The 12,998-nt window shown below is 33.3% G+C and overlaps 2 protein-coding genes across 9 annotated transcripts; both read left to right on the forward strand.

Annotated features, from left to right (window-relative positions):
• Window positions 1-133: 133 nt before the first annotated feature.
• On the forward strand, window positions 134-2,930 carry LOC112100394. Of its 8 annotated transcripts, none has more exons than XR_002906758.1 (6): window positions 134-615; window positions 1,197-1,274; window positions 1,376-1,453; window positions 1,552-1,825; window positions 2,122-2,198; window positions 2,297-2,930. XR_002906758.1 is itself a non-coding variant. In XM_024189858.1 (6 exons), the coding sequence occupies exons 2-6, from the start codon at window positions 1,227-1,229 to the stop codon at window positions 2,870-2,872; spliced, it is 471 nt and encodes a 156-aa protein (XP_024045626.1). In that variant the 5' UTR covers window positions 134-615; window positions 1,197-1,226; the 3' UTR covers window positions 2,873-2,930. The 8 variants fall into 8 exon arrangements, 4 of the variants coding, with proteins under 4 accessions (XP_024045626.1, XP_024045627.1, XP_024045629.1 ...); XR_002906759.1 differs by having other exon boundaries at window positions 2,310-2,930; XM_024189858.1 differs by lacking the exon at window positions 2,122-2,198 and having other exon boundaries at window positions 1,565-1,825; window positions 2,493-2,570; window positions 2,867-2,930.
• A 1,425-nt stretch (window positions 2,931-4,355) lies between these two features.
• On the forward strand, window positions 4,356-6,950 carry LOC112100395 (protein FEZ-like). Its single transcript, XM_024189862.1, has 3 exons — window positions 4,356-4,663; window positions 4,787-5,052; window positions 5,528-6,950. Exons 1-3 carry the CDS (start codon window positions 4,414-4,416, stop codon window positions 6,809-6,811), a joined length of 1,800 nt encoding a protein of 599 aa, XP_024045630.1. The 5' UTR covers window positions 4,356-4,413; the 3' UTR covers window positions 6,812-6,950.
• Window positions 6,951-12,998: the final 6,048 nt, after the last annotated feature.

The following is a 12,998-nucleotide window of genomic DNA, read 5'->3' on the forward strand; positions in this document are numbered from 1 at the left end:
AAAGGTTAAAATTCCACTTTCGATTGCACAATCTAACTGGTAAAGAAAAGGGTTAAGCCACGTGAATCATTGACTACTTGTGAAAGGAGACATCTTTGAGACACAAATAAATTAGAAAGGGATGGGACACGTGTCTTTATCTTCCAACTCAACCCAACCACTTCTGGAAGAAGGAGCCGCTCTCTATCTCTAGTGGAATTGAAAGCAGAAATATCTTGACACATCATCAACTTCTCCTTGATATTAACGATCATTAACATCCCATCGTTGTCTAACGGCTCTCCCGTCAAATCAAAATTCAAATTTCTCATGCGGTTGCATCTCTCTGGTCCAGGACCAGACATCGACCTAGTGTGTATAATTATAAATAAATGATAACCCTCACATCTCTCGTCTCCCAGCAAGTATTTTCCCATGGAAACACACAGATAGCTAAGCTTAGCCAGGCATCTAGCACTTTAAATCAGGAATGGGCTATCTTCTGAGTTTCAGATTCCATCCAGCAGGTGAAGAAATCATCAATCTTCTAAACGAGAAGGGACTTGACCCTGATTTCTCTGTCCAAACAATTTACAAGGTTGATGAATACTACTTCGACCCTCTGACAATTATTCTGTAAGTACCATCATTTAGCCATCACTCTTCAACAATTTACAGAGTTCATGGTCTTTTTGCGAGCATGGTCATGCTTCTAAGGTTGAATGGTTCATGCTTGAGTTTCATTCTGAGTACAACGGTCCTTTTCCCATTTCTTGTTTATTTTTCTTGATTTTGGCATTCACCTTGTGATTAATTTTTTAAAATTGTTGTACATTTTCCTTTCTGTAAACTCTAGGAAGTTGCAGGCTTTGTTTCCACCTGTGATGTTGGTCAATCAAGTAGCCATTTGACATCAAATTTAGAAATCATGCTGAGGAGAACAAGTTTTTAACAATTCAGTTTTATACATGAATGATTTCTTTTCCTTTGAAAATATGCCATTATTACTTGTAAAGGTCCGAAATTCCTCATCCTTCATAGGTATAAAAAAACCTAACGGCCCTAGTTTAGACTCTGAAATCCCATGACAGAGCTTGCTCTATTTTCCCGAACTTGTGTTTTGGCTTGACTAATAAGAGTGGACATTTGATTCTAGCAGACGGTGTCAAAAACATGTTTTGAATAAAGGGTTCTTTTTTCTGTGGATTTAACTTCAGGTACAAACTCAGCAACTACCAATTCATCATATGACTTACAACTTCAGAAATCATGTTGCAGAAAATAGCTTTTCGAGGGTGAGAAAGCTCATGCCTTAGCGGCAGTTTCAATATCAAGTTATCCATGTTGAGTACGACACTTTTGCTAAAAAATTAATACTCTTGACATTTTATTTTAGGTAGAACCTCAACAACTACCAAATCACAATTTGCCTTTTGATTGTGAAAATCATATTGCAGAAAATACTGTTCAAGGGGTGAGAAAAGACGCATCTTATACTCCATTATTAATGTCATCAATTCCTAAATGTTGTATATAAGGAATAAATCCAAGATTAGTGGTTCTTATTTGCAGATCTTTACTTCAGGTAGAACATGAACAAGTAGCAGGTCATAATATGACTTTCAATTATAGAAATCATGTTGTAAAAAATATTTTTGCAACGGTGAGAAAGAACATACCTTATGGACAGCTTTTTTACATCAACTTGTGCATGCAATGCGGGAGAGACGTACTCAGAACCAATGCTGTTTATTGGTTGTTATTTCAGGAAGAATTGCGACAATTACCGGGTCACCATTTGGCATCTGATTCTGGAAATCATGCTGCAGAAAATATTTTTCCAGGGGTGAGAAAAATGATGACTTAGTGACACTTTTTGATTTCAACTTACATTTGTATTGTATGATAAACATATCCGGAGATAATAATGCATTGTCCATGGTCTTTGCTTGAGGTAGCAGGGTCTTTTATACCAAAATTACTTCTGATAACAGAAATCATGTAGCAGAAAATATTCTTCTGAGGGTGACAAAGAACATGACTTGTGTGTGTTTATCAATTATCTAGTTGCAAATGTAGTGCATGAGAAACATATTTGGGACTAATGCTACTTTGACTATGGCTAATTGGCTATAATTTCAGGACTGAATTACAACTCTTTCTCCGCACTTTAGTTGCTTAGTTGCCAATTAATCCAGAACAAATGTTGTATATAAGGGGTGAGAAAAGACGCATCTTATACTCCATTATCAATGTCATCAATTCCTAAATGTTGTATATAAGGAATAAATCCAAGATTAGTGGTTCTTATTTGCAGATCTTTACTTCAGGTAGAACATGAACAAGTAGCAGGTCATAATATGACTTTCAATTATAGAAATCATGTTGTAAAAAATATTTTTGCAACGGTGAGAAAGAACATGCCTTATGGACAGCTTTTTTACATCAACTTGTGCATGCAATGCGGGAGAGACGTACTCAGAACCAATGCTGTTTATTGGTTGTTATTTCAGGAAGAATTGCGACAATTACCGGGTCACCATTTGGCATCTGATTCTGGAAATCATGCTGCAGAAAATATTTTTCCAGGGGTGAGAAAAATGATGACTTAGTGACACTTTTTGATTTCAACTTACATTTGTATTGTATGATAAACATATCCGGAGATAATAATGCATTGTCCATGGTCTTTGCTTGAGGTAGCAGGGTCTTTTATACCAAAATTACTTCTGATAACAGAAATCATGTAGCAGAAAATATTCTTCTGAGGGTGACAAAGAACATGACTTGTGTGTGTTTATCAATTATCTAGTTGCAAATGTAGTGCATGAGAAACATATTTGGGACTAATGCTACTTTGACTATGGCTAATTGGCTATAATTTCAGGACTGAATTACAACTCTTTCTCCGCACTTTAGTTGCTTAGTTGCCAATTAATCCAGAACAAAGATCGGCCTCCTATTCTGATGGCTTCAGCAATGCATCTTATACTCCATTATCAATGTCATCAATTCCTAAATGTTGTATATAAGGAATAAATCCAAGATTAGTGGTTCTTATTTTTACTCGAATCTGGACTAGCAAATGGAGAATATTACCTCATTAATATTTGTAACCAACAATTAAAATTGTGAAGTGGAATGTTGAAAACTGTAATTTTGTGATAACGCTTCACGCACGTCAGATGCATTCCTAGCTCTGTTATGCAAGAAAATAGTTATTTCTATATGTGATTGGCCTCGTTCACGTGGGGCTACGCAAATTGATCCTCTTCCCTTCATGAATAGTAATGAGTTCGTTTTGTGATCTTTGAACCATATCACCATCAACTCAACCGCTTATGTGCATATATTCTTCAGATCATTTGACTAGAGCTAGGCCGTGAAGAGTTTACACACTCATACATTCTTCATATATTGTGCATATATTCTTCATATATTCTTCAGATCATAGTAAACACTCACTCACTCAAGATCAAACATTAACGTAGAAGGCAAGAAATGCACACTTTTGTCAATATTCGTAATTTGGAAAGATTTCACGTTTTTCATACGGTAACTATCAGAAGCTTTAAAGAAAGATACTGGAATCACACCTTTTAGTCTTGAGACTATCCAATCCAAGCCAATTGATTTTCCACGACCGATCAAAGAAGGAGATACTTTACACTGTTGCAATAGTGACGTTTTCTGAGGTACTTTCATGGAATAATCACTTGGGGACATTGGCTCAATGACAATTTAAATTAAAATTATAATCTACTTGTATAAAATTCAAAACTAATAAGGTAATCGTGGCTTTGGAAATGAAAAAAAAAATGGAATGATGTGTGGGTAGACAAGAAAAACACACAACTCATCACATATAAAATTGGACAATAGCTCGTTGGCTAATAGTGGACTTGTTATATCAACAAAGTTGAGAGTGCAAGACAGAGATTCAAAGTAGCAGAACATTCTAGACTTCCCTTAGTCAGGTAACCTCACACTAGAAGTTGTTTCACATTTTCAATTCCATGTGAAGGCAGCTGACTGGTGACAGAAAGGAAAAGGAGACACGTATATTGTAATATAAAGAGGATGATGCTGCTGAAACAATAACAGGTGATCGTGGGGTCAAAAAATTCTCAAACGACTTGGGTAACAAGCAGACACCTTTTTAACTTTTTCCATATTATTTTTATCACTTTGTTAATTGATCGACCTTCAAGTCTATGATTCTGTAGATTGTAGTCACTCACTCAAACAAAAGCGGTCTGGCCCACTGTAGCACAACGCGTCACGAGAAAGCGGTGTTAACGCTTTCACTTTCTGGGTGTATAAAAGAAGCGACATGATCACACAGTCGCTCTTACTCACAGAGCAAATTCTTCCTATCAAACCAGAGAGAAATATCACTGTAGCTGTAACTGTATTGAATCAGAATTCTTATTAATGGAGAGTCATGGGGGTTTCAGATCCCTTCCTACCATTGAAGAAGTAGTTACAACTCTCATTCTCCTTTGTGCTGCCTTATATTCTCAACTAAAATCTGAAATGGAGAGTCTCATGGGGTTCAGATTCCAGCCATCCAATGAACAAATCATCTGTCTTCTCGAGAAGAAGAGGCTTAACCCCCGTTTCTTGCATCACACTATCAAGGATATTGATGATATCTGCAGCCTTGAGCCTTGGGACTTGGCAGGTACGTAATGGTATTTTTATTTTTCTTACCCTCACTCTAACTCTTGAGCCACTAAAGTTAGAATGGTTTTACCAGCTAAACTAAACTAACTGGCAGGCACCATGTATTGCTTTTGTGACGCAGGGGCATCAAAAACTGAGTCCGAGGATCAAGTCTGTTACTTTTTCTATAAACCTTATTACAAATACAAGGAGAGTACACGTGCCCACAGAAGAACAAATGCAGGGTACTGGAAAGTTACTGGTAGAGGTTCCAAGATCAAAACCAGAAACGGCCTTTCTGGTATCAAAAAGATTTTGACTTTCTACTATCATGGTCCTGCTTCTAAGAAAGCTAAGACTGGCTGGGTTATGCATGAGTACCACGTGAACGACGATCCCAGTTACAAGGTATGAGCTCTGTTCTTGTCGCTCACATCAACTTTGACCATTTCTTTTATGAATTGTTGAATGTTTGGGATGTGACCTCGAACTGCATGTTTTGTCAATCTTACAACAACTGTAGTTTAATCTATATGGTGCTCCTCTTGATGATTGAAGTGATTGTTTGGTGAAGCATGCTAGAATATTGATTGGATTAGTATTAAAACTGCTACTTCTTTTTTGTGGTCTATATGACGTGGACACGAACACGATATGCATTAAGGATATGTGTCTCTGCTACCTATTATTTTAATTGGTAGGATCTTCTGGTGGATCAAATCTCAATGAAACTAAGGGTAGGGTGGTGTTAATGTAAGAAATTGCGACTTTCTTAAACAAGCATTTACATGACTTGATGAATGAATCTGTTGTTTTGTTTCTCCTAGAAGATTAATTGATAATACAGCTTACCTTATTTTGTTTGTGCCTTTAATTCATGCAGAAAGAATTCGTATTGTGTCGCATAGAAAGAAAATGCGAGAACAAGCATGGTATTTCTACTTCTGATGAAGGTGAATCAAGACAACAATTGGTTTCTCCGATTCAGCTATCACCGCGAGACCCTAGAAATCTTAGTGAAGAAAATACTCCCACTTACTCTCAGCAACTACCAAATCACAATTTGATTTCTTGTCCAGGAAATCATATTGAACAAAATACTCCCACATTCCCTCAGGTAATACCAAATGCCAGTTGGATTTCTCCAACTGATCTACTATCAAGTGATCATTTGAATTCTAATAGGAACCATATTCTCGCAAATCAGCAGCTACAGCCAAATCATTATTTGATTTCTCCTTTTGGAAATCAAATTGAACCAGATAGCAATTCTAATTCCTTTCCTAGAAATCTTATTGGACAATATACTCTCGAATACCCTCAGTTACTACCAAACCACGGTTCGGTTTCTCCGACCGAACTATTACCAAGCGACCATTTGATTTCTAACCGAAATCATATTGAAGGAAATATTATCACAAACCAGCAGCTGCAGCCACATCAAAATTTGATTTATCATTTTGGAGATCAAATTGAACAAATTAGTCCCACAAACCCCTGGCTACCACCAAATAGAAATTTGATTTCTTTTCCTGGAAATCTTATTGAACAACTACCAAGTGATCATTTGATTTCTAAGCAAAATCTTAGTGAAGAAAATAGTCTCAAAAACCTGCATCTACAGCCAAATCACAATTCGATTTCTAATTTTGGAAATCAAATTAAAGAAAATAGTCCCACAAACCCCCAGCTACCATTAAACAGCAATTTAGATTCACTACTTCTAAATCAGCCTATGGTGCTGCATTCTAGCTGTTCTTTTGTTAATTATGATATTTCTGATTATCAAATTAACAGTGATCAGGTAAATGACCTGATCAATTCCCAAAGGGCTTTCCAGGGTGAAAATTCTCGCAAAGACACTGGACAAACCCTTACCCCCGATTTAAACTCATCAAAGTCAGATGGAGGAACTTCAACTTATGCAGAGGATAGCAGTGACCCAAATAACACTGCTTACATTGATGCATGGTTAGATGAGCCACTTGAGGATGGAGGAGCTTCAACTTATGCAAAGGATAGCAGTGACCCAAATAACATTGCTTACATCGATACATGGTTAGATGAGCCACTTGAGGCTGGAAGAGCTTCAACTCTTGCAGAGGATAGCAGTGACACAAATAACACTGCTTACATGGATGGATGGATAAATGGACTATTGCTTTAAGTAGCAAATTTAAACAGCAATCAAATCCTCTAGAGGTATTATTATTAATTTACTACTATCAATATTGTGATAAATGCTCCATTCACGTTTTATTGTATTAGAACTCTGTAATCTTAAGTAGCATATGTAAACAACCATGAAATCCTCTAGGAGGAAAATATTATTATTATTGATAATTTGATATTAGTTGCTAGCAATCTTTGAGACTTTGTTACGTACTAATGGAAATGATGTTTGTAGTAATTGGATACTCCACTTGGCCTGTATCTGGTATCTATGTGTAGCATATGGCCAAGTTCTGGAAAACTTCAGTTTGTTAAACGGAATGGTTGTTCAAAAAAATACGTACGAATGGTACAAGGAGGGAGGGGCGGTTTATTCGTTGTGAGATAATGGCAATGTGTGGAACTAAATGTAAGCCTGGGTGGCCAAGCTGAAACAATAATTCAGATTAAAAAAAAAAGGAGATTTAATTAAAATTTTACCAATTTTATGTTTGGGCTACACTTATACAGGGCGTTTAAGTTTATGGTTTCTTTATTATATTCTCGTCTTTGGCCACCTTAGTTTTATTATTTTATGTTATTATCCATTTAATTTTATAGTTCTTTTACTATAGCCCTCATTTAACAAAAATACTGGTTTCGCCAATTGTCACAAGTACCTCAGACCAAATTATCTTGAACTAATTTGCGAAAAACTTCTATAATCTGAAGAACTTGCAAGGCTCGATATCAAACCGTATCAAAGGGAGATGTTCTTGAAAGACTCCAGTTAACGCGAAGAATATAGAGGCTAAGCTCTTTCTTTCGTTTCTTTTCTTTCTTATTTTTTCCTTCCTCTTTTGAGAGGGGGCTAAGCTTTTTTTTTTATTTAAATGCCTATACAAGGATTATTGTTTCTCCAAGTTTCAAAATCTTTTCTAAAACAAGAAAAGGGTCTCTATAGAAGTTATCAATATGATCGTCAAATTTATCGATTGTAAATTCAATCATGGTTATAAACTATATGAAGTTCATTGTTGTAACTACTCATACAAAATCTACTTATGAGTAAAAGACAAAAGCGCTGCTTTGATAACAAATAAAAGAAAAGAGCTGGAGTTGGATGAAATTTGTTGTGGTTGTATAATTCTAATCTCATCTCAATCAAGATATCTATTATAGAATTTTGTTAAAAAGAATAGTTTAACTGACAATTCTATTTGTTAACATTTATAGTGGGTTTGGGGCAGTTGCACTGCTTATTTTATTAATATTATTGTTGGATCTTACTTATCAATTGAACCTTTACAACAGAAGATAGGGGTGTGAATAGGTCAAGCTCATGACATCTTCGACTAAGGAATTATTAAGCTTTCTTCTATCGTCATCTCAACTGTATTTGAATGTGTACTTGAGATCAATGGTCATTAAAATAAAGTTTTTCATTACAGGATTAGCTTTTGAAAGTTTATCATAATTTTATACATGGAATACTGGAATCTCTGATGTAACACCCCAAATTCACCCAAGAAAACTCAAGAGTGATTTAGAATGAAACCTTATAACACTAATTTTATAATTTATCCAAAATAAAGTCAATATTGTCCATAAACAAAGCATACTCTCCAAAATAATAGATAAATCAATAATCCTCTAAAATAAAATCCAGCCCTAAGCAATAGTCAAAGTAGTTACAATTAATTCATCTAGAAAATGCCAAAGTTTTCAGCTAACAAATCCTCTCCGCTAGACCAAAAGCCAACATCTCTAAAATCAATCTACAAAATGTTGGAGACGAAGGGTGAGCTGTCAACTCGGTAAGCAAACTCATGTACAAGATTACTAATACTAAAAAGTATATAATCATTATTATGAAGTAGTATAAGTCAAGAAAACAGTAATCATTTTATAATCATATGTAACTCAACATCAGTTAAGTTATAACGTCAAAATCATTTCAATAAATAATTGCAATCTTTTATCAATAAAACTTTTCTTTCATTCAATTTGCTCATGTCACATAGTGTCACATGTATCCTTGGTGACATGGTCAATAATTCAATATATCACTTGTACTCCCGGTGACCCGGCCAATAGTTCAATTAGGGTACTTTACCCCGCAATAATCGTCAATAGGTGCGCACAATACAACTAGTTGTTCAATAATTTCAATAACGGTAACTACGGACAATGAGTCAAAACCTTAAAACAAATTCCAGTTTTTCAATATCAATTATTTAATAATATTTCGATAAAATGCTTATTGGACATTGAATTGGCAAAGCTTTTACAAATAGTTTTAAGGAAAAATTTTTATAGAAAAACAAGTATTTATTTAAAACTAATTTAAGAAAAACATTTTAAAATAGCTTCAAATCCATAACTTGCCAATCCATTTGAAGAATATTATTCTATTCATAAATATTTACATATATATTTATAATAAACATTATGCATGAATTTACTTATCTCGATCTAATGCAATCAACAATAACCCCAATCACACGAGCTCACTCTTGGCCTTCAAAACAAAATCCAAACTCAAGAACTCCTGCAATGGAGAATAGGAATACAATCAAAATCTTCTCTTTTTCTTATTCAAAAATATGAATTCACTCTGATGCAGCTGCTGTATTCTTTTCTTTATAAGCCAAACCTTTTAAAAACACTTAACCATTAAGGAAACATTTTTAAAATAGGGTATTTAATAAATAAATAAATAATAAAAACAACGGGTATTACATCTGAACTATCCAATCTGAGCAAATTACACCTAAGAAAAGAGAACACATTGATTATTTTACTAGATATTGCATTTCAAATACGGGGTAGAAATTTTTTGTACATCAATGGTACTACAACAACCATTTAATGCTATTTCCATTTCATTTCAAGGTAACAACACACTTGTTTTTTGGGATTTTCTCATAAATATACACGTGCGTGAACATGATTGTATTGTTATATAGGAATTTCAAATAATGAAATAATGAATTAACTCATTTCGGATAGATGCATTAGAAAAAGTTATTTTAATATTTACCATGGTATTTTTTTTAAATAATTAAGAAATTCTTCCATATATGTGAAGGTATTATATCATCTATACAATAAGTCAATCACATTCATTAATGTGTATGTAGGTTGAAAAAATGATGAATGATCAGTTATTTTAAAACAAAATTCATGTGCCACATTCTCACCTAATAATTGTATGACCTCAATTATAATATGCTTGTAATAAAGCATATAAACCTTGTTGCAAACTTTTGTAAAGGGAGCTCATGAAAAGCGGAGACGGAGATAGTTAAGGGCAAGCAGGACAAATGGTCTTACCTGAACTAAAAAACTCTCTTAATCTCGATGAACGTATAATTAAGCTTTTGTATTCATGATTCATAAACACTATATATCTTGATCAGTTAAAGCCTTTGCTCTGTACTTCTTTCAAAAAAAAATAATATTAAAAAGAATTTTATAGTTTCTACTTCCCAGTAACTTTTATTTTCATTTCTTTGATACGAAACACTTCCCGGTAATTTATTTCATATTCCCTAAAACCACATTTAGAAAAAAGTAAAAAAAATGAATATGTTAAGTTATTCAAATTTGCCAACTCTAAATAAAATTTTTGGCTCCCTCCGGATGAAAAGATAAGAGGTTATAAAAGTTGGAAAATGTTATGAATGAAATATAAAATTAATTATTACATGGAGGGTCGGTTCTAGGGTACTAAGTTCCTTAGGCCATTTTTTTTATACATATAATGCTTCCTTACATCCATTAGCTTCAATTTTTAAAAAATAAAAGAACTTAAAATTCAATCAAGTTTTAACTATATCTTGAATATCAATAATCAACAAGTAGTAAAGATTTCAAAAAGAAAAGTAGTTAAGAAGATATCTTTCTTACTTGCTTTGGAATTATTATTTCAAGAAAAGTATCTTTTAAAAAAAATTCAAAAGTGAGCCAACAAATGTAATAATTTTCTTCACACAATGGAGAGCAAGAAAATTTATAATAATAATTTTTTTTTAACAAATGCAGAATTTAATTTTTTTAGAAAAATTAATAATGAATTAACAATTAGACAATATTATTAATCGTAGTTCTTTAACATTAAGGTTATTAAATATAGAATTTGTATAAAAACTCTTCATCAGGATAATTATTAATTAAATAGAGATCTTAAAATTATAAGTAATTTAAAAAAATCTATTAATTTAATTATATCAAGGAAATATAAAAATGAAAAAGAAAATCTTCCTAATATATTGTGTCTATGTGACCACAATGAGATCTTCTTAATATATGCGACGTTAGATGACTGTCTATTTCACATATGTTTAAAGTCACTTCCATTCAGGAATTCGTTGGTGAAAATGTAATAAGAAGTATAATCAAAGAAGCAGAAGATTCTAGAATCTAGATTTCTTGTAGCAAGATTGTAAGAGAGAGTGACGGAGCAGGATAGCGGAAGCAGAATTGATAGGATAAATGAACATTAGACATCATTCTAGTACCAAACCAAGCCAACTTATTTAGGTTACACTCTTATCGAAGTGTGATTCTATCTAGTTCTAATCCAAATAACTCAAATGAGATTTTTAATAACCCTTAAACGAGATTATATAATACTTTAATCCAAATAACTCTACAACAAAGATTTTGATAGATAATTCCAAAGATTTTTTATTGAATACTTAAAGTTATAAAAATAATAACATGACCTCTCTATTTATAATAGAGTAAATCTACTTCCCCAAGTTAATTTAAAAGGGAGACTAATGGTCTAATTCAAGATCAATGTCATCAGTTCATAAGGAATAAATCCAAGATTAATGCTTCTTATTTGCAGATCTTTACTTCAGGGAGAACATGAACAATTAATAGGTCATAATATGACTTTCAATTATAGAAATCATGTTGTAAAAATTATTTTTGCAACGGTGAGAAAGAACTGTTGGAAAATTTTCAAAATAAATGATGTCTTATGGTAAAGACATGTCCTATTAATTGCGCCTTATAGAAAATGTGCCTTTCACTAAAGACGTGTTTAATTAAATGATGTCTTGTTGTAAGGACATGTCCATTTAATTATGTCTTATAGAGAATATATCTTTTTACTAAATGATATAACTTTTCATGGCAACATTTCACTTAGAGATGCATCATTTAATGGTGACATTTCATTTGAAAGAGTGATGGTTCAATTTGGACCATTGATTAAAATAAAATATAGATCCAATGGCCATGAATGAAGGGGTATCATGAAAGTTGACAACCCAAATGAGGGGGCACAAATATATCTATAAATAGGAGTCATGTTTAAGCCATTTAGATATGAAATTAATGATCCTACACCACTCTTTTCTTAGTCTTCCTTTCTAGAACGAATTTCAACACAAAACATCCATTTCTTTTGTGCATTAAAAATCCAATATATTGTTTTCTGCATGAACAATATATTATTTCTTGGCAGGCTTGCAACATTCAAGAGTATTTTGATTTATTTTCATTGATGCACAATGCAAGCAAACTAACAAGTGCTTAATTATATCATGGAGGCGTATTTGCTTAACCCATATGCAGAACTCAATTGGTGGGGGCAAATAACGTCATAAGGAAAGTGATATTTGTAACGTGCTTTGAAGTTCACAAATTTTTCTGTAGTTTATTTATTACTATTATTTTTCTTTCTACATACAGAGGTAGTTGTAAATACATTACTTTTCACAATAAAGTTCCACCATTATTGTTGTATTTGTCTACATTTGCCATTCCCCACAATTTCAACCACCAACAAGAACATGCCTTATGGACAGCTTTTTTATATCAACTTGTGCATGCAATGCAGGAGAGACGTACTCAGAACCAATGTTGTCTATTGGTTGTTATTTCGGGAAGAATTGCGACAATTACCGGGTCACCATTTGGCATTTGATTCTGGAAATCATGCTGCAGAAAATATTTTTCCAGGGGTGAGAAAAATGATGACTTACTGACACTTTTTGATTTCAACTTACATATGTATTGTATGATAAACATATCCTGAGTTAATAATGCATTGTCCATGGTCTTTGCTTAAGGTTGCATGGTCTTTTCTACCAAAATCACTTCTGATAACAGAAATCATGTAGCAGAAAATATTCTTCTGAGGGTGACAAAGAACATGACTCGTGTGTGTTTACCAATTATCTAGT

Source organism: Citrus clementina, unplaced genomic scaffold (assembly GCF_000493195.1).
Source record: "Citrus clementina cultivar Clemenules unplaced genomic scaffold, Citrus_clementina_v1.0 scaffold_3, whole genome shotgun sequence".
Taxonomy (NCBI): Eukaryota; Viridiplantae; Streptophyta; class Magnoliopsida; order Sapindales; family Rutaceae; genus Citrus; species Citrus x clementina.

Excerpts from the sequence above, each read along its gene's own strand:
- LOC112100394 (XM_024189858.1), top strand. The coding sequence starts at position 1,227 with ATGACTTACAACTTCAGAAATCATGTTGCAGAAAATAGCTTTTCGAGG. Across the intron at positions 1,275-1,375 it reads CAGAAAATAGCTTTTCGAGG|GTAGAACCTCAACAACTACC; the intron begins GTGAGAAAGCTC and ends ATTTTATTTTAG. Across the intron at positions 1,454-1,564 it reads CAGAAAATACTGTTCAAGGG|GTAGAACATGAACAAGTAGC; the intron begins GTGAGAAAAGAC and ends TCTTTACTTCAG.
- LOC112100395 (XM_024189862.1), top strand. The coding sequence starts at position 4,414 with ATGGAGAGTCATGGGGGTTTCAGATCCCTTCCTACCATTGAAGAAGTA. Across the intron at positions 4,664-4,786 it reads TGAGCCTTGGGACTTGGCAG|GGGCATCAAAAACTGAGTCC; the intron begins GTACGTAATGGT and ends TTTGTGACGCAG. Across the intron at positions 5,053-5,527 it reads ACGACGATCCCAGTTACAAG|AAAGAATTCGTATTGTGTCG; the intron begins GTATGAGCTCTG and ends TAATTCATGCAG.